Here is a 21,292-nt window from a genome sequence, read left to right on the forward strand (position 1 = left end):
CAGTTCCACTCAGGTTCCTAATTCTCACACTCAGCTCCCCCTCTGCAGGGGTGCCCTTCGTCCTGGCCCCTCTGTCAGGCTGCCTGCCTGCCTCATGGACCCCTCCTCGCCCCATGTGGGCTCTGACAGCGTCCCCGCCCGCAGGGGTTGCCCTTGCCTATTCTGCCTGATGGTTCAGGACTGAATTATCAGGGGAGGAAGGCAAAGGTGTTTGCTCTTAAAAAAACCTGTGTGTTTTAATTGAGGTAAAATTCAATTCATAAAATTAACCACTAACCGTTTTAAAGTGAACAATTCGGTAGCATTTGGGACATTCACAGTGTTGGACACCTGTCATTCTCTTTCCAAGATGTTTTCATCGCCCTGTGAAGAATCCTGCCCATTCCTCTCTCCTTGTGCCTCCCCAGCCCCTGGCAGCTGCTCATCTGCATTCCTCTTTGTGATTTGCCTATTCTGGAAATTTCATATCCTTGGGATCATACGATTTGTGGCCTTTTGTGTCTGCTGCTTTCACTGAGCGTATCTTTGAGGTTCATCCGTGATGGCGCATGTGTCAGAACGTCCTTCCTTTTTATGACTGAATAATATTCCGTGGTGTGGATCCATCACTTTTTGCTGGCTATTCAGGCATCCATAGGCATGGTTTGTTTCCACCTTCTGGCCGTCGTGAACAGAGCTGCTGTGAACAATCGTGTACAAGTAGTTGTTTGAACACACATTCTCCTGTGTTTAGGGTATATATCTTGGAGTGGAATTGTTGGATCATATGACAAGTCTATATATAACCTACCAGGGAGCCACCAAACTGTCTCCCCCGGCAGCTGCCCCATTGTACATTCCCGCCAGCCGTGCCGGTGTCCACGCCAACACCTGTTCTTTTCCATGTTCTTATAGCCAACTCAGTGGGTGTCTCTTTATGGCTTTGATTTATATTTCCCTAATGACGGACAAAACGGAGCGTCATTTCGTGTACTTATTGGCCATTCGTGTATCTTTGTTGGAGGAATGTCTATGTAAGTCTTTCACCCGTTTTAAAATTGGGTTGTCTTTTTATTGCTGAGTTATAAGAGTTCTTGGTATATTCTAGATTATAGACCCTTTAAAGATAAACAATTTTTACAAGTGTTTTCTCCCATTCTGTGGTTTGTCTTTTTATTCTCTTGATAGTGTTTTTGTATCCTATCATTTCTTTATTGTAAAAATGTCACCATTGTTTTCATTCTTTTTAGTTCTCTTTCTCTCCTATGTGTTCACAGTGTTTGGGGTGTGTGTGTGTGTGTCTGTGTACATGCACACACACACGTGCATTTATACAGATTTTTAAAAAGTATCTTTAATTTTTTTGTTTTTAAGCACTTAATATTTCTTTACTTAGAATTGGGATTCTTTATGAGAGAATTTATAGTTTAATGAAGGAAAGCAGAAAGCCCAGCAGAATAGACTGTGCTAGAATTTGTATGTGATACAGGTGCAGGAGCCATGCAGATTATGAAGTCTGCGTATCACCTAGTTGTACCTGTTACTTATAAGCATTGAAATTCAGGGGTGTCTGGGTGGCTCAGTCAGTTGAGTGTCCGACTTTGGCTCAGGTCACGATCTCACGGTTCATGTTCAAGCCCTGCATCGGGCTCTGTGCTGACAGCACAGGGCCCACTTCGGATTCTCTGTTCCTCTCTCTCTCTACCCCTCCCCTACTCACTCTCTTTCAAAAATGAATAAAGATTTTAAAAACATTGAAATTCGTGGTATAGGTCAGAACTAAGATCGTGACTTTTATGGACACGAAGTGGTGTGGGTGTGTGTCATTTATATACAGTGTACTCAGAAAGTCACGTCTGTGTAATTTATATTAGCCACTTCTATAACATTTGTGCTATTTTAACGGAAAATATTTTTATGAGTCTTCTAAGAAGAAGTTTTGCTATCTGAGGAAAAATCCTCACCTACTAAATCGATTTCCACATCTTCCAGATTTTGTTGTCTATTTCTGCTAGTTGTGGCCCATTTGATGTTTAAAATACAACACAGGCTGGCTGCTTTGATATGGGGCTGTACTGGTAAGGTGGCTGGACGGTCCCAGTTGACGGGAATTTCAGATTTGCTTGTGAGAGTAGTGCACCAGCCTTGTTCCCGTGACGCTGCCCTAATGACTGGTTAGTAAGGGCACCACGTGGGTGCAGGGCACGACCTAGGCTGTTTTTTTTTTTTAATGTTTATTTATTTTTGAGAGAGAGAGGGAGGGAAGGAGAGACAGACAGACAGACAGACAGACAACATGAGCAGGGGAGGGGCAGAGAGAGAGGGGGACACAGGATCTGAAGCAGGCTCCGGGCTCCAAGCTGTCAGCACAGAGCCCAAAGCGGGGCTCGAACTCAAGAATCACGAGATCATGACCTGAGCCGAAGTCGGACAGCCAACTGAGCCAGCCAGGCGCCCCTAGGGTGGTCTTTAACGTGCCTGGGCTGAGAGTACTGTGCTTTCTTTGTGCCTATTTTCACACTTCCTGTCCCCTCTGTGGATGGAGATTGTCCAGCATGTGATGCAATTGTGAGGCTCTTGCTCTCTCGGGAGCCTCCTTGGGCCTGGGCGGGCGGTGCGGTGCGATGCCCAGCTGCCCTGTGGCCACCCCGTGTTGCAGGCACTTCCCTGCCTCGGCCTCCCAGTGGGCTTGCGGGAATCCCTGCTTATGTCCTATGGAAGCCGCGGATGGCCGGAGGTCTCTTGGGGCCTTGGGACTGGTGGTGGCCATGCTGCCTTTTGCTTGTAGCAGGTGGGTGGCCTGCAGTCCCCCAGCACTGGCTCGCTGGCTCTCCCGGGAAGCGCATCTTGTGGTGGCGTCCTGAGAAGTGGCCCCAGTGGTCGTGCCACATAAGGAAATGCAAAGGCGAAGGCTTTGGTTTTTCTCTTGCAGGCACGGCTGCTGTTTCAGGGTTATGAGCTGGTCTGGGTGTGGAGTCCGTATGAGCCCTGAAGTGGGAGGGCACAACACAAATCCGAGGAGAGAGAGTCGGTAGCAACTAGTGTCTTGTCAGTGGCAGTGGGGAAGTGCTTTGGGGCTAATTTTGTGTTGTATTTTGTGGAGATGTAGTGAGTTTGCAGCCCTCCTCACCATACTTAACTGTCTCTGTGTTACCCTGGGGAGGTCACGGGAGCAGGGGCAGGTCACAGGGAGGGGAACTGGTGGGGTGGGGTCATGGGGAGGGGAGGTCACAGGGGAGGTGGCTGTTGACCTCCAGGCAGTGTCATTGGAAGGGTGCTGTCCACGTCCACCTGGCACTGCTGCCCATGGTGGGGATTGAGACAGAAAGAGAGAACGCTTCTGGCAGCTCAGTTCAAGACGGTGGCAGGCTTGCCGTTGACCAAAACTCTGATGGCCTTCACATTCGTCCTTCTCCCCAGTGCTGGCCATGTGACCTTGGGCAGTGTGCCTTCTTTCTGGCTGTGTACATCTGTGTGTCAGGGCAGAGGGCTCTCGGCCCGGTAGGTCCACCAGCTCAGAAATGCTGTGCCGTAGGCATCTTGGGGCCCTTGGAGGTCTGGGCTCTGTGGCTGGGAACCTCGGTCTGTGACTCAGCGGCAGAACTGGTCTCTGACTTCCGGGTTAAGCCTTTAATTCTCCTGAATGCTTGTTTTTGCTTCTTTCAAGTTGATGTACTAGGGCCACTGTGTCATCAGCTGTGGGCGTTTCATCTGCCAGTGCAGTGCTCATGTCCCCTCCCCCGTGCCCCCTGCGGCCTTTGGCAAAGGGACAGGTGGACAGATGGGCGGTTGTCCCTGTGCTGATAGCCAGGCAGCAGAGGGAGGAGGAGCCTTTTTTACCTCTCATTGAGAAGGAGGATTGTTAGTCGGTCATGACAGTATTGTTGCTTTTGGTCACGACAGTGTTTAATTTGCAGAGAACAATTACTTAGATTGCTTGAAAAGAAACAGCTTTTTAAAAAAATGTTTCAGGGGTGCCTGGGTGGCTCAGTCGGTTAAGCGGCCGACTTTGGCTCGGGTCATTATCTCGCGGTCCGTGAGTTCGAGCCCCGCGTTGGGCTCTGTGCTGACAGCTCAGAGCCTGGAGCCTGTTTCAGATTCTGTGTCTCCCTCTCTCTGACCCTCCCCCGTTCATGCTCTGTCTCTCTCTGTCTCAAAAATAAATAAACGTTAAAAAAAAAATTAAAAAAAAAAGTTTCATTTATTTTGAGAGAGAGAGAGTGAGTGGGGGAGGGGCAGAGGGAGAGAAAGAGAGAGAATCCCAAACAGGCTCCGCGATGTCAGCACAGAGCCCAATGTGGGGCTCGAATTTGTGAACCATGAGGTCATGACCTGAGCTGAAATCAAAAGTCTGACGTTCAACCGACTAAGCCACCCACGTGCCCCTGAAAAGAAATAGTTTTAACACAGAATCTGGGTTCAGGCTGGGCCGGTCTCATTGGGAAGCTAACACCCCAGTGTGGCAGCCCAGAGCTGGGAGATGCCACTGGCTTTGAAGGCCCTGACAGGTGCCTAGGCTCCCTCCTGAGGGTGCAGTCTGTCCACCTCAGGGACCTCCTTCTGCTGTGGCCTTCACACACTTGGGTGGTGCTGTGATAAGCACATCCCTTTGTCCGTTTCGTGGGGTCTGTGTGGTCGCTGAGTCCCTGGGCTCTGACACGAGAGGTGGGTGTGCCCCTGAACCTGGGTGCCAGGATGCGGTGTCGGTGACCTCGGTGGGGGAGCATCTCCCACCTAGGGGCTTCGTACCCGTGACTTCTTCCGTGTGACAGCTTCCCCTGGGTACTGTTGGCGTTCTGCTGTGTGAATTTAATAAACCAGGGCTGTGTGGGGACAGTGTGGCTGTTCGGTGGTGTCGCTCCAGGCACTGCGGCTCAGCTCATCACCTGCTGCTGACAAGGTGACAGCTACTCACGGACAGCCCTGACTCAGCGGAAATGTGTGCCGCGGGCCCCTGGCTGCTCTGTGGAGCAGGGCCACCTCTGGTCCGTCGGGGCTCCTGCTCTTTCCTTCTGGGAGGCTGGCCGCGGGTGCAGCTGTCACATCCCCCTGGCGGCCTGCATGAGGCCTTCGAGGACACTCTCAAGGAGCGGGGCATTTGATCTTACAGAAGACATCTGCAAGTATGGGTGTTCAGGGCTGAACACGTTAAAAGGAGTATGCAACTAGAAGGTTGTATTTTCTATTTGAGGATTGTTTCTAAGCAGACATTTCAGTTTTACTTTCAATGCGGCAAGGTGAGCCGAGAGTTAGATTAACTTCTACAAGTGCCATCTAAAACCAGCTGGTTCGCACTGTGGCAGAGGAACCAGTCACCTGTGGAGCTTTCTGAACGTCCAGGTGGCTGCTCCAGACCTGGGACCCTTATTCGGTGGGAGGGCTGGGGTGGCCCGGCCACTTGTGGAGGGACAGGCAGCTGGGAGTGTCTGGTGAGGCTCTTTCTGCTTCTCCGTGTGGCTGGGGGAGGGGAGGGTTACCCGGACGGAAAATAGCTGCCCACTTTATGTCCATCCCTCCTTGGGACACTTGTTAACGTGGCGACTTAAAGATTTGGGGACTAGATCTTAATTTCTTAAAAAGAATTTTTTTTTTTAATGTTTCTTTACTTTTGAGAGGGGCAGAGAGAGAGGGAGACACAGGATCCGAAGCAGGCTCCAGGCTCTGAGCTGTCAGCACAGAGCCCCACGCGGGGCTCGAACCCACGAGCTGTGAGATTGTGACCTGAGCCGAAGTCGGACACCCAACCAACTGAGCCACCCAGGCGCTCCAGATCTTCTTAATTTCCAGTAGCCCAGGGTCTAGTGGTGAGAGCCAGACTGAGGTCGTGTCCATCCCTTTCCTTCTTGTGGCATCCCCCAAGTAAGTATTCAGGGCACTGGCCTTGGTCCAGACCAAGTCCTAGGTCACATTTTCCTTCGGCTGGATGACCTGTAGGCAAGGGAGGAAGAAGGTTTGTCTTCACTGCTGTAGACTCTGTGTTATCTGTAAGGATAAATTTGGGGAGCTGAGGCATTGCAGACGTTAGGTGTGTTTTAAAGGGAGGTAAAGAGGTGCCTCTCTGTCGTCCTCAGTTACACGGAAATGTGCAAGGCAGTTAGGCTTGAGCGAAGCATTGGGGAAATCTTTCCAAGAGGAATGGCTTAAGCAGGTTTAGAAAATTGCAGAGGAGAATTTTGGGGGAAGAATGAGAGAGACACTCAAAGCAGTTTTGTACCTACTGTGTGCAAGGTGGTGTGCTTTGATGGTGTGGTGCATCCGTGAGCCAGCAGAAGGGAGCCCTCGCCCGTCACTGCCTGTCACGTGGTCGGGACGCTGCCTGTGGCTCGTCTCTGCTCCAGGAAACAACGCACGGCTGCCTGAGCACAGCCAACTCCAGGTCCTGTCTGGAGAGACGGTTGGCAAGGATCCGGGGGAGAGGTGCTTCCTGATGCCCGAGGTGGGGGATGCAGGGTGGAGGAGGGGCAGTAGGTCACTAGGGTCCCCCATCCACCTTTTCACGCCACTGCTCTTTCAGAGGTGCGGCTCTCAAGCCTTTTACTGCTTGACAAAGTGCCGCGTGCGGTGCGCATTCGGTGACGACTCCCAGGTGAGTTCACTGTCACACTGTCAGGATTCAACCTACAGACGTGTTCCTCACGCAGGGTTTTCACAGTTCCTCACGCTGACGGTTTCCCATGAATCTGTTCTTGAACATGAGGCCAGCGCCTCTTACCTGGGCGAGGGGCCTTCCACTGCCGCTGCCCCTCCCCCACCCTTCCAGGGTTCTGGAAGCCATCTGACGTCGTGGGTTCCCTACAGGGGAGGCTCATCCCTCGAGCACCCGCGTGAGATGCTGACACCTCTGCTGGCGTCTGTCACCCGGCCTGGCACTCAGCAGGCCTCGTGCTCTTACAGCAGGTACACTTCACACTCTCTTTTAAGAATTGTGCAAACGCCCAAGTACGGTGAGCGGGGCAGCCCGGCCCTGTGCTTCCGCATTGGCCTCCCCGCTGTGTGTGTGATGTGGCCCATGGCCCTCTTGACTCTTCCTGAGGGGGTCCAGTTAGTGGTTCCTGTTCTGGCCTGACTGAAGTCCCCTTAAGCAGGACTGCAGGCCGTGTGGCGGGTCTTCGGCTCCGGAACCCACTGGTCCTGGCTGGTCGCTACTGGGAAGTTTCGACCGTTCTTTGCTTATTCCTCAGCTGGTGGTGGTGTGGGGTTCAAGTCCTCCCGTTTCTGGGGCGGTTGGGCTGGTGCAGGGGGAGCAGGGCCTGGTGGAAGAGTATTTCCCTGCTCTTCCGGGAGGCCCTCCCGTCACCGGACTCGTCCCTGTAGTGCTCGTGTTCCCTGCGGCCGGACAGCCAGTACTGTGGAAGTAGTTTCTTTATTCTGAGCCGGCCTCACCACTTGGCCAAGAGGGCCAGCCCGTAGGTTACCCTGTTCATCTGCACGGCGTGCAAGTCTGTCGTGCTGTGCTTTGGCGATGACCACAGCCGGCTGTCAAGGGGGTGAGGCTCGGTGTGGGAGGTGGGAGCTCCTGCGGAGCCCTGGGGGGCTGGCGCACAGCCTGGGCTGGGAGGAAGGCCACTGCTAGGCCCCAGGGGGTGGTCAGAACGGGAGCCGGAGTCCTCAGTTATGGCAAATTGGGGATGTTAGCGCCTCTCAGCAGGGCGCTCTCAGCTTCTCTGAAGTAGAACACGGCGCCTCAGGCCAGTAGGATGTGGCGTCCTCTTCTTTGGATTTCCATCCTTTACACTGAACCCTTTTTCTGCCCATGGCCTTTGGACATGTGGGCCTTCAATGTTTAGACTCTAAGCTCTAAATGATGCACGGACATCTCCTCCTCATGACGGCCGCAGCCCCATCAACAGGGCAGTTGTGGACGTTCTTCTCATGGTTGTGGATGTGGCCGTGGTGGTCTTGGGCACCCTTACTTTTGCTCTCAGGTGTTGTGCTGTCTCACGTATTCTTGGCATTTAGAAATCGAAATCCTCAGGTCATCCAGTTGCTTTGTGAGAAATGCTTCCTTGGTAGAGCTCACAGTTCCCTAATTTGGAACTTGTGGAGCTGGGTGTGGTCCCTCCAGGACGGACATGATGGCGCACTGACAGCAGAGTGTGTGGGGAGAGGCCGGGCGTGTGCACATGCAGGGGCCTGGGATCAGAGAACGGGGCCCCAGGGCTGCAGACAGCTGTGGGATGGTCACCTGTCGTTCTTGAGACACCCGAGGATTGGGCTCTTGGGCAGGTGCTGGGTCTAAATGCTAACCAGAGACGTGAAGCCTTAAAAAGATGGCTACAAGTGGGCCCTGAGCAAAGAGGGACCTCTCTTGGTGGGGAGCTAGAAAACCCAGGGTGCCCGCACCGGTGTCGGGGTCCCAGCCACGGTTCTGTTGGACTGGAGGGTCTTGTTGCTTGTATGCACACTGGGCCCAGAGTGACATCGTGACTCAGAGATGGTATCACCTGTATTCACGTTTGTACGTGGATGTGTGCAGGTGTGAACACTGCAATTGGTACTAACACCTTTCCCAACTGCCAGGTTAGTCTTTGATGTATCTTTTTTTCTTAAAATTTTTTTAACGTTTATTTTTGAGGCAGGGAGACAGAGCATGAATGGGGGAGGGTCGGAGAGAGAGGGAGACACAGAATCCGAAACAGGCTCCGGGCTCCGAGCTGTCAGCACAGAGCCTGACGCGGGGCTCGAACTCACGGACCGCGAGATCGTGACCTGAGCCGAAGTCGGCCGCTCAACCGACTGAGCCACCCAGGCACCCCTCTTTGGTGTGTCTTAAAGGATCTCTGCATTATAAAGAATAAGGCTCGTTTCTGGTTCTTATTTATTTTACTGTTAATAATCTGAGTGCAGATTCCATATATGTGTTTTTGACTTTAGGTGGTTTAACTCAAAGTTATGGGTATTAAGGCTCTGGAAGGTTCTGCCAGTGGTGGATGTGAGCCACTAACATCCCAGACTGATGTTAGGAGGTGGAGGGCTACCTGGTGAGCCAGACTTCTTGCCACAGTGCGATCTGTCCTCCTAGACCAGTGTCTCCAGGAGGGGCCTGAGCAGCCGTGCTCTACATTCTGGAGCATCAGAGGTGGTTCTCGTCGCCAGAGCCAGGACTGCTGCCTGAGAACCTGCTGGTGGTGTGAAGTTGAAGAATGACACGTGGTCTTTGTAGGGAGAGAGGAGTGCAGGCAGCCCAGTCAGCATAGAAAGCTGTGCTCCTAAAGGTGATGTTTTCTGACCCTGAGGTTATAGGGTGCGCAGCGCCCTGCTCTGAAATCGCACCCAATCTGGGGAGAAGGCTGGGCCCGCCCGTGCGAGACCTCTGGACCCTACCGGGCTTGGATGGCACAGACTCACCCAGCCTGCAACTGGGGACCCCCTCAGCACGTGACACGTCCTTCTAGTGTGAACCTCAGAGGGCAAGTGGGAGGTGGCTGTGGTGGAGGGTGGGGCGGATGTGTGGGGAGGCGCAGCCTGGCACCAGAAGGCCACTGGGCACAGTTCTGCGTACTCTGGGCCCTGGGCACTAAAGCCTCTGTGTGTGTTGGCGGGCAGCCCTGGTCCCCTCTCTCACAACTCCCTGCCGGGGGAAGTGGCCAGGCTGTGCCACTGGTGGGGCCCGACTGGTGGGAACTCTCAGGGTCAGTGTGCAGAAGCAAAGAGGGGTTTTTGCTTATGTTCTGTCTGAATGTCTTGGTGTATTTCAGTTGAAGTTTTTAAAAAGAAAAACAAGGGATTATTTATTAAAATAGGAAAAAGACATTTAGGTTATTTTACAGTACAGTCCTTAAAAAGTGACATTTGAAAATTCTTTTTTTAAAAAAAAATTTTTTTTTTTTTAACGTTTATTTATTTTTGAGATAGAGAGAGAGACAGAGCATGAACGGGGGAGGAGCAGAGAGAGAGAGGGAGACACAGAATCGGAAGCAGGCTCCAGGCTCTGAGCCATCAGCCCAGAGCCCGACGCGGGGCTCGAACTCATGGACCGCGAGATCGTGACCTTAGCTGAAGTCGGACGCTCAACCGACTGAGCCACCCAGGCGCCCCTGAAAATTCTTTAAACAAACAAACAAAAAAAAGCACCCTTCTGGGGCGCCTGGGGGGCTCAGTCAGTTAAGCATCCAACTTCAGCTCAGGTCATGGTCTCACGGTTCGTGGGTTCGAGCCCTGTGTCGGGCTCTGTGCTGACAGCCCGGAGCCTGGAGCCTGTTTTGGATTCTGTGTCTCCCTCTCTCTCAGCCCCTCCCCTACTCGTGCTTTCAAAAAAAAAATAAACACTAAAAAAATTAACAAAACAAAACAAAACTACTCTTCTGATGTCTTCAGTTAAGTCTAGAAAGTTTGTATTTTCTTTTTTTAAAAATTTTTTTTTTTTTAACGTTTTATTTTATTTTTGAGACAGAGAGAGACAGAGCATGAACGGGGGAGGAGCAGAGAGAGAGGGAAACACAGAATCTGAAACAGGCTCCAGGCTCTGAGCTGTCAGCACAGAGCCCGACGCGGGGCTCGAACTCACAGACGGTGAGATCACGACCTGAGCTGAAGTCGGAAGCTTAACCGACCAAGCCACCCAGGCGCCCCTAGAAAGTTTGTATTTTCAACGTCACGATGGTAGAATCTAGGCCATGTTGAGCCCGGGGTTACTTGAGGAGTTCTTTGGAAGCAAGCAGATGTTCATGACAGTCTAGGTAGGTGTTCCCATGGAAGGTGCACCCTCTTGCCCTGCCTCATGGGAACCACCGCAGTGATCCAGGTGGCATTTACTCTGCAGCCACTTTGTCAAGCCTCCTGGCAACCAGGGGACCACAGGGGGAAGAAAGAGGTGCACAGGTGATGAGAGGCCCATGGCCCTAAAGGATGTCAGGGATCCAGTCTTCATGGTGTTTTCTCGGTCATGGCCATACCTCCCTAGTGCCTGCCTCTACCCCAAGGGCTAGAAGTCAGCACTGTTGGTATTTGGGCTCATAGGGGCCCTGAGCAAGCTGTGGTCCCTCAGTGTGATGCTTGCAGTCCAGTCACGGACTCACTAGGGGCTGTCACTCTGTGTCTTGTGGCGGATGCAGTGTCCTGACCTCCCATTAGGTGGAGAAGGGCCTGGCGCAGAGAGTCCCGATCGTCATCAGGATTGGAGTCACAGTACGGTGTTTGGCTGGGCTTCCAAGTGTTCTCCTGTGGCGACGGCATATTTTGGATGGCAGCGTGTTGTCTCCGTTGTGGTTCAACCCTCCATTCCCATCACCAGGGGTTTATTTCTGTTGTTACAAACAGTGGTTGCACCAGTGCAGGTGCTCAGGATACCTTGGGGACACCTGCCAGGAGGCACCAAGTGGGGGGCGGCCCCCACTACTTGGTCACATCCTGAGTCCACATGAAGGGCTTTGCACACAGAGTGGTGCCTGCATCATGTCCTCAGGGACAAAGGCCCCGCAGCCGACTTGCCAGTTCAAGGGTCAGCCTGTAGACGCTCTGCCTGCGACCCCCACCCGCTGTGTCAGTACGCGTGTTGGGATTCCTGTTGGTCATCGGGTGTGCTCACCGTGTTTTCTGCTGAGTTGGGGTGTTCCTAGTTTTGGGTGTGTGTGGGCTCTCCACGTGTAAGTGCCGTCGCAGCACACTCACTCACGTTTGCTACTTGCTTTGGTGTGTTGGTGTGCTGAGATCACGACACTTCACGACATCCTCCGTCACTCCCTTCGGATTTCTTGCACCGTTGGAAATTGGTTCCCTGGCCTGGGAGTAGGCCACATTTGCTGGCCTTTTCTTTCAGCCGTTTTATGGTTTCATCTTAGAAACATTTTGAGCTCTCTCACCCTTTGGGTTTCTTTGGTGACTTGTATTGGTTGGTGGGTCCTGTGTGTCGTGTGCGTGTCTTGAGGAACACAGGTCCACGCATGAAGAGCGTGGCTCCCTTTCGTGGCTCCCCATTCTTGCCTCCGCCCTCTCACCCCATGGTTCCCTTCCAGCTTGAACTTAGGCTAAAACACATGCCTGGGCCTGCCCCCTTGCTGCTGCCTTGTCGGGGCTCTCGTGATTTGTGGGGGATGGGCACCGAGGCCTTTCTGCTGGAAGGCGCCGTGCTGCTCTCAAGTCCCCTCAATTCTGTGCGTGAAATTCTGGCGTCGCCGTGTGTGGGCATTTCATACGTTCCCCAGGCATGTTTGGTGTCCCGGTGCCTCCCTGAGCCCGGCTGCGGCGTCACGGGCAGAACTGCCGTGCCCGCCGCCACCCCCGGAGCCGCCAGATGCCGCACTTCCATAGCGTGTCGGCTCGGCGGTGTCGCCCACAGGGAGCCTGCCGTCTGCCTCGTGTGAGGTTGGCTTTCTTAGGCAGGATTTCCTGAGGTGCATCAGGTGTGGCGAGTATCGCCGGTCTGTTCCTGTCCCCTGGTGCGTGGTAGTCCTCGGCAGGCTGTGCCCGGTGGTGAAACATTCACCTGCTGAAGGACACGAGCATGGTTTCCCGGGCTGGTATCGTGAGCAAGGTGCCGTGCGCGTCTGTGTGCAGGGAAGTCTTCACATCTCGGATAAATGCTGAAGAGTGCACTCGCTGGGTCATGGGGTACATCCACCTCTTGCAGTTTATTTATTTTTGTGATTATTGGAATATAGTTGACATACGGTGTTACATTATGCAACTTGATTCTGATGGAGCAGATAAAGAGGCATTCAGGGAGTTGAGAGAGTATTTTGTTTTAATGTTTTCAGATTTTGAGACAAGTCATTACCCCCACTTTCTGAGGAACGATTCTGCAGGTGGTTTGGATGGTTTGGGGACAGTACAGACCTGGGCTGTCAGTGTCCTGGAGAGCAGCCCCGGTACCGCCCCCCCCCCCCCCCCCCCCAGCCCAGATTCTTTATTACCTGCCACCTAGATTTAATCTGAATCTCTGGCTGTTTGATATGGTAAGTGGTTTTCACTGGCTTACTGTCCCTGTTCTCAGGGGAAGCCGCTGAATGAAGTGGAGGGTGAGCCCAGCTCTGCGAGTCGGGCAGGTGGTGTGGCGGGAGCTGCCCTCGACACCAAGGGGCCATGTCCAGTGGAAGGGTAGATGCCACTTGTCCTTTGCCTCAGTCTTGCTTTGTAGTCACATTAGGCGTTTCAGGAGTCCTTGCCCCCAGGTATGACCGTGGCTCCTTCCCTCTCTCCTGCGATCCATTTCTCTTGTGGCTGATGTGTGTTGTAGTAGTGGTGTCCACCCAGCCTGGACTGTGAACCTGCAGAGGTAGAAACATTAGTCCAAAAATAAACCATGATACAACCAGTGCAGAAGCTACCTCTTTTGGTAGTCACGAATTATTCTGATTTAAAAAACACGTATGGTGGGAACTCACACGCACCTTGGCTCTCGGCCACAGCACCGAGGGCAGTGGTAGGCGGGGTCTTGTCCATAGGGAAGGCGCTTGGGAGGGTTTTAAGGGCCTTCATGGCTGTGCGACTTCTCCGTGGAAAGGGAGTCCCCTGGGGCAGGGGACAGTGGGTCCAGGTGCTGCACGGGCCAGAGACCCACCCCAGCAGCTCGGGATGATACAGGTCTCCCAGTGTTGGTGGGGTCCCTCACCCTCTAAGGGAAGGCCAGCACAGAAGCCTGTACTTCTCCTCTGTCTGGAGTGGCCACTGCTGCCTGCAGGCCAGCTTTGGGACACTTTTCAAAATGTCCTATGGGAACTGGAAATGAAAATGTCTATAGAACTAGATATTCTGTCCATCATTTCCTCTTGCCCCCTAGCAAATTCAACACTGTTTTTTCTTTTTTTTTTTTTCCCTGAGCAAGTTGGGCCACATTTTTGAGGGAGGTATGATGGCTATTTGTACTGGTGACTGAAATGGCGGTTCTGTGGTGGTGGCCACACCCGCTCCTGGGAAGCCAGTGCTGTCCCTGGGTCTGAGTGTGGCTCCACGTGCAGCCCTGTTGTGTGCTCTGGGGCATCCTGGGTGACTCCGCCCCTGCGTCCCTGGAGGTGCAGCCCCACACCACCGGGCGGGGGCGGGGAGGGGGGTGTGTTGTCCCAGTGCCTCCTGGAGACTCCATCCATACCATGAATGCCTTCAGTGACAACTTTGTTCTTTAAATTAGAATAATTGGTGACTTACCAAAAGACATAGCTTCTATGCTGGCTGTATCATGGTTTCTTTTATGGACTAACTGTTTCTACCTCTGCAAAGAATGCCCGGGTCCCTCCCGCCCCTGGGTGCGCACCTCGCAAGCTGGGTGGCGGAGCTGTGGCACTCTGGGGGTTAAGTCATTTCTCTCACCTGGAGGCTGCTTTGTCCTTAGGCACTTGGCGTTAGACAAATGACATGCTGTCTAGAGAGAAGGGTATTTAAATTACATTTCTGGACTCTGGGTTGCCAAAAGGAAGCCCTCTGGGGAATCTTATATATTTGACATGCATTTGCAGTGTGTAATTGGAACCATGAGAAAGGTTTTTGTTCAAAGCTAGTGAAGAGTTTCCTTATTTTAAACCTGTTGAATCTGGAAAGAGTCGTTAGTTTTTGAACTGTTTCTCTGATAATGACTTCTTATACAGGTTTGGGGTTAACAGCTGTTTCTACTCCATAGGTACTACCCCCCACCCCAGGCTTTGTGGTCGTTCCCGGTGGCCTGCACGGCTGCTGTGTCTCGTCCTCCAGGCCCTCCTACAGCAGAGGCTGGAGAGGGCCAGGCCTGGTGGCCGCGGTGGTCCCGCCAGCCCCTTTCCCCCTCAGGTTGCTGTCGACATGGCGTGAATCAGAGCTGACAGGCCCAGGTTTCAGTTTTCTTGTTAAATCCACCGTGTCCCTTTTCCTCCTCTGAGCTGCTTTACTTTCTGTAAGTCGGATTCCCTTGTGGCGCCCGTGAGGGGAGCATCCCCACTGTCTTCTCTGGGACCCTGTCCAGTAGTGAGGCCTGTGTCGGTCCAGGCAGCCACTTCTTCACCTGCCCTGGAGGGTCAGCTGCTGATGTCTGTTGCCGGTGTCAGCGGAGGGGTCATCCGAGGCCTCCGAGGAAAATGACAGGTTTAAGACATCGAGGGCATTTGTGCCAAGGACTTGGGTGGAGCTTGGCCAGGCGGCCATGTGGGTGGGTGTGGCTGGTGGGCGGCGTGGGCCTCTCCTTCTCTGACCTGTTTCTGTGGGAGGACAAAGACTAGCGCCTGCCCGTTGTCAGACCCAGCACATGGGCATGCGTGGGTGCTGGGGATAAAGTCAGGGTGTGTGTCCGGGGGTCACCATGGCCCGTGTTCCCCACTGGTCTGGTGTCCTTGTCCTGAAGGGCTCAGCCTGCAGGCTAGTGCTCAGAGGCTGACCTTTTTTCCACTCCTGGAGACAGTGGGCCACATGGACAAAGGTTGGACCCACTAGGCTGTCAATTTGCCCAACAATAAATGTTGGTCAGACTGTGGCAAGGTCTGTGTGTGAGTGGTGGTGGAGGTCCGTTAGTGGAATACAAACCAGCAATTTGTGTGTCCTTTTCCTCATGGCTGACTGACTTCACTGGCCAACAAAGCAACACTTTGGAAAACCGTCTCCCTCTTGGGAACAGACCACTGGGTTCCCTGACCCGGAGTCCGGTTCTGCGGGTATGATGGGAGTGACCTCAAGGGCGAGTAGGCCTGGGGTGGGGGCTGTGTACATATGGAAGCAGGCCTCTCACCGGTTGCACTGAGCATTCTCAGTGTGGTTGGTGGTGGGTGTGATGCCTGCCTGAAGTCGACATCCGCAGCACTGGCCGCTGTCACTCATGGTTGTCTGTCTTGAAATTGATTTTGTCCAGTGGACCGATAAATTGGGACTCAGCAGTTAGCATCCAGATTCCCCTCAGGCTATAGAATTGCTGAACGATCTTACCCAGAGCTGTCTGGGCAGCTGAGTTACAGTAACGGTCTTAGGGGCCCTGGCGTAGCAGTGATACTGTGTTTATATGATGCTTTCCTCCTAAAGGTGCCATAGCCTATTAGTTGTGACATCCATTGGGCTGCGAATGGGCTGTCCTGTGAGTGTGGAAAGTGATATGAACGACACTGGAAGATGAGGAGTAGTTCCAGGTGGTGTGGAATTTCCAGTAGAACTGCTGATGACCAGTCTGAAGCATTGCAGAGTTGGTTTAGTTCAAGTTCAGACAAAAAGTAAAAAATCACCACTTAGATTTAACCCCTTCATGTACAGCAGCTATGATGGCGCCTTCTCGCTTGCTGTGGCATTTGTATCTGCCCTGTGAGTCTTACTGGAGGTCTCATTAGACATTCACGAGGACTGATAGGTGTTCTTCCGGAAAATGGAGCTTAGTTTCTGGTGTGCTGGATGACGAAGGCAGACCGTTGTCACCTTCAGAGGCTCCCGCCCAGCGAAGTTTGCCTGGCATGGAGAAGGCTCCAGGGCCGCTGCAGCACTGTGGTGTGGCCTGGAGAGATGCAACGTGTGGGGGTGCTGGGGCCTCTCGAGAGGGAACCCCAGGAGCCACTTGGGTGGGAGTCGTCGGACAGACCCGCCCTGAGAGCCAGGGGCGGTGCGGCAGTGACGGAGGGGCTGGGCGAGAAGAAGCTGGGGTGAGGGGTGGCAGTGGTGGGGAGAGCAGGCCTTAGCTCGATGGGGAGGCAAGGGTGGGTGACCCTGGGGTGACCACCGTGCTGTAAACTGTGCCCCAGAAAATGGTGTGTGTGGCCTCTGGCCCAGTTTCAGACGCTGTGGCATGTGGGGCATGTCCCAGGAAGGGTGTCCTGCTGCTGCTCAGTTGAGGAAACGAGAACTTGGCAAGAGGGTGGGCTCCAAGGTTTGGGGTCCTCGGCATGCACAGAGGAGGGGAGGCCCGTCCCAGCTGCGGTTTCCTCCGTGTGCTGGGCGTGGGTGCCCCGGAACACCCTGTGCTCCATGGGACGGTGGGTGGAGGCGCCTGGCTTGGTCCCATCCTGGGAGGAAATGTGTGACCTAGAGCACCGTGTCTTTGAGCTTTCTATGTTTTGATAACTTATTTTGGAGTCTGCTTACGTAACTTTAAGTAAATTTATCTTAACATTTTACAATCTGATTAAAAATAATCATATGTATATAAAAATTGTACAAAGGGGCACCTGGGTGGCTCAGTCGGTTAAGCGTCCGACTTCGGCTCAGGTCATGATCTCGTGGTCCGTGAGTTCGAGCCCTGCGTCGGGCTCTGTGCTGTCAGTTCAGAGCCTGGAGCTTGCTATGGGTTCTGTGTCTCCCTCTCTCTCTGACCCTCCCCCGTTCATGCTCTGTCTCTCTGTCTCAAAAATAAATAAAAAGTTAAACAAAAATTTTTTTAAAAATTGTACACAATCAAATCTACTTTTTGTTGCTATTTATATGGAATCAAAGTCCTTAGATGCAAAAAGGCAGAGGGGAGATTTGTGTTTGATATTCACAGTCCTTCTGTTGTTTCTTTTGATTTTTTTTTTTTTTTTTGCCCAAGGCTATTTCTAGGTATGTTTTCCTGGAAGATAATTTCTAGGATGATAGTTGCACATTTGGGTAATTGCTGCTTCATTTTTCTTGAATCCTACCTGGAATGTCTTCTCAGACCGCGTGCATGTAACGGTGCTCGTCTGGCTAAACAGACCAGAGGGTGTGAAGTGCACGGTGAGGTGCTCGTGACGGGCGCTCGCGTCCTGGGGCGGCCCTGGCACACACATGCACGGGGGGCTGAGGCTGGCCCCTCTTGTCCTGCCTTCCGGTCACTTGGTGTGCTGGCTTTTAGCTTTGTTCTTTGTTGTGTCAGTGGTTGATCGTCGTCGTCGTCCTGGTCGGCCGTTCCTGTGTTGGGCAAACGCGTGGTGCTTGTCTGCGGCAGACACCTGCCCGGTGTGGGAAGCTGCCGTGTCCGCGCCGTGCGGCCGGGGGTGTCAGGCTGCTGGAGCGCGGGAGGCCCTGGCCGCGGGCGCGCTCCCCACGGCAACCTGCAGCTGATGTGTCCCTCGAGGGTGTGGGCCGTGGCCTCTGGCCTTCCCCTGCCCGTCCTACGGCGTCAGGCGCTGGGAAGCGGTTCTGCCCGAGCGCCACCAGTGCTGGGGGCGGGGACACATGGTCACTCCGTCTTCTCTGAGAACAGATGTTCACTTGTTTCCACTTTTCATACTTTCTAAACACCAGGGTGAGCTGTCCGCGTGCTTTATGGCAGCATCGTTGTTGGTTTTAGATTAGTAAATTGGGACTTTCAGAGTATCTTTCGAAAATCGCATTTATAGCGACTTCTAAAAAAAACTTATATCGTCTGAATTGCAAATTAAACATTTTTTTAGTTTTTTTCTATCATATTTTCCTGTTTAAGAGTTTTGTTTTTGTTTTTGTTTTTTTAGTAGGGGGCATGAGAGTAGGGAGGGGGCAGAGGGAGGGAGAGAGAAGAGAATCCTAGGCAGGCTCCACGTTCAGCGTAGAGCCTGACGTGGGGCTCCATCCCACAACCCCGGGATCATGACCTGAACTGAAATCAAGAATCAGATGCTTAACCCACTGAGCCACCTAGGTGCCCCTAAGAGGCTTATAAAAAATTAGTTCATTTATAACAATCAGATTCTCATATTTTTTAAAGCCCTGTACATGACTATAACATATAGTACTTTATTTTCTGTTTAAATAGTTTACGTGTCTTAATAAGTGAACTCTTCCCCAAGTACTTGAAATACATGAATCTGGTAAATTTAACAGATAAAGATGCTAAAATTTTAGCTCCTTTAAACATTCTAATACTCTTACCATGTATCTTAAAATTCTCTCATATTTTACATCAAAAATCACATGAGCAGTATTATTAAATTACTCGTTTTCAAATGGAACCAGAAGGATAATCTGTTATGTACTTCAGATTACTTTGTACAGTGCAGATATTTTAGATAATTAAACGTATCTTGGTTATCCCTAAAATTAACACAGAAGTAACCCTGGGCTTGGTTTCCTTTGTCATCCTGGTTCTTGATTCTGAAACTGAGCGACTTAAGGCTCCCTGCGCCCCAGGTTCTCCTCCCTAGGGTGGGATGTCGGGCGCTACCTTCTGGCCCGAAGGTGAGGCGGTCTCATGTCTGTGGTCCCTGTGGCCAGCAGACCCCAGGCATCTCCATGCCTTCCGGTACCCACTTTCATCTCTTCCTGTCATTTGGGGGCAGCTTTTTAAAAAACGTGTCCACCGACTTCTATCTTCCTTCTAAACACGTGCTTTCTGCAAAAGTGAATTACTGGGACCTTATGAAGATAAAAAGCTTCTGCACAGCAAAGGAAACAACCAACAAAACTAAAAGGCAACCAACGGAATGGGAAAAGATATTTGCAAATGACACATCGGACAAAGGGCTAGTATCCAAAATCTATAAAGAGCTCATCAAACTCCACACCCGAAAAACAAATAACCCAGTGAAGAAATGGGCAGAAAACATGAATAGACACTTCTCTAAAGAAGACATCCGGATGGCCAACAGGCACATGAAAAGATGTTCAACGTCGCTCCTTATCAGGGAAATACAAATCAAAACCACACTCAGATACCACCTCACGCCAGTCAGAGTGGCCAAAATGAAGAAATCAGGAGACTATAGATGCTGGAGAGGATGTGGAGAAACAGGAACCCTCTTGCACTGTTGGTGGGAATGCAAATTGGTGCAGCCGCTCTGGAAAGCAGTGTGGAGGTTCCTCAGAAAATTAAAAATAGACCTACCCTATGACCCAGCAATAGCACTGCTAGGAATTTATCCAAGGGATACAGGAGTACTGATGCATAGGGGCACCTGTACCCCAATGTTTATAGCGGCACTCTCAACAATAGCCAAATTATGGAAAGAGCCTAAATGTCCATCAACTGATGAATGGATAAAGAAATTGTGATTTATATACACAATGGAATACTACGTGGCAATGAGAAAAAATGAAATATGGCCTTTTGTAGCAACGTGGATGGAACTGGAGAGTGTGATGCTAAGTGAAATAAGCCATACAGAGAAAGACAGATACCATATGGTTTCACTCTTATGTGGATCCTGAGAAACTTAACAGAAACCCATGGGGGAGGGGAAGGAAAAAAAAAAAAAAGAGGTTAGAGTGGGAGAGAGCCAAAGCATTAGAGACTGTTAAAAACTGAGAACAAACTGAGGGTTGATGGGGGGTGGGAGGGAGGGCAGGGTGGGAGGGAGGGCAGGGTGGGTGATGGGTATTGAGGAGGGCACCTTTTGGGATGAGCACTGGGTGTTGTATGGAAACCAATTTGACAGTAAATTTCATATATTAAAAAATAAAAAATAAAAAAAAAAAAAAAAAAAAAAAAAAACAAAAAAAAAAAAACACGTGCTTTCTGACCAGGTGGCTTTAGGTTGGGCTGGGGAGCCGGCAGGCGTGCTGCTGCCGAAAAGCCGCGCGTGCCGCCCCCTGGCCCCGTGCTCACAGTCTTTGTTTCCTGTGCCCAGTTGTTCCCGTGATCCTGAAGGCGCTGACCTATGAGGAGAAGCGGGGCTCCTGCAGTGTAGGTACCAACGTCAGGGACGCCGCCTGCTACGTGTGCTGGGCCTTCGCACGTGCCTATGAGCCCCGGGAGCTGCAGCCCTTCGTGGCCGCCATCTCCAGGTAAAGTCCGCAGCGGGGTCGGATGCGCCCTGAGGTTGTCCCCGGGATCACGTCCTCCCGACAGCAGTGTGCGTGGGAAGCAGCTGACATGGCCCCTTTCCCACAAGAAATAGGTATTAATGAGCAGATAATATGACTTTAAGGGTGGTCTGTAGAAAAGAAACAGCTAGAGTGGAATTCCTTTTTTGTGGGTAAACAGTTCAAGCCGGAAGTGTTTAGGAGGAATGTTCTAGAGGCTTTGGCCTCTGGCTAGCAGATCCTTAGATGAAGGGGATCGGTGTGAAAGAAGTGCAGGTGGGGAGCACGTGAGTCGGTCAGGCGGTTTGTCTGTCTGAGCGTCTGTGCTGTGAGAAATTCTGTCACCTTGGCCAGAGTTCCTGGAAATGCTCAGGAGAGCTGGAGAAGGAAGCTGCTTTTGTTGAGGAGGCTGTGTTTTGTACCGCCTTAAGTTTCTAGTTTTTATGGACTTGCGCTTGAAATTCACCTGAGGCAACACTTACCAGCATCCTCAGTACCTTTGAAACGAAAATCAACACTCTTCAGGACAGGTTTGTGAGGTAGAAAAATAGATTTCTCTGGTTTCCTAGTGAAAGAATGGAGGCCAGCAGGCTCGTGGCCCCACCAGAACGCTCCCTGGACTGTGGCACTTCCGGGCTATTGGCCCTCTGACTTGGCCGTGAGAGCCCAGCCGAGCCCACCCTGCCCCCACCCCCACCCCCTCCGCCCCCCAACCAGGCCATCTGGACACCTGTGACGTCATGCCCCACTTTTAGGCTCTGATATT

The 21,292-nt window shown here is 52.1% G+C and overlaps 1 protein-coding gene across 1 annotated transcript in view; it reads left to right on the forward strand.

The window, feature by feature from the left end:
• TBCD (tubulin folding cofactor D) overlaps positions 1 to 21,292 on the forward strand; it is a 161,289-nt gene that overhangs the window by 73,080 nt on the left and 66,917 nt on the right. Inside the window, exon 14 of the mRNA XM_078437956.2 lies at positions 20,352 to 20,508. Within this exon, the coding sequence (XP_078294082.1) occupies positions 20,352 to 20,508 (157 nt within the window). The remainder of the gene's footprint in view (positions 1 to 20,351; positions 20,509 to 21,292) is intronic.

The sequence above is a fragment of the Panthera onca genome, chromosome E1 (genome assembly GCF_046562875.1).
Source record: "Panthera onca isolate mPanOnc1 chromosome E1, mPanOnc1 haplotype 2, whole genome shotgun sequence".
Classification (NCBI taxonomy): Eukaryota; Metazoa; Chordata; class Mammalia; order Carnivora; family Felidae; genus Panthera; species Panthera onca.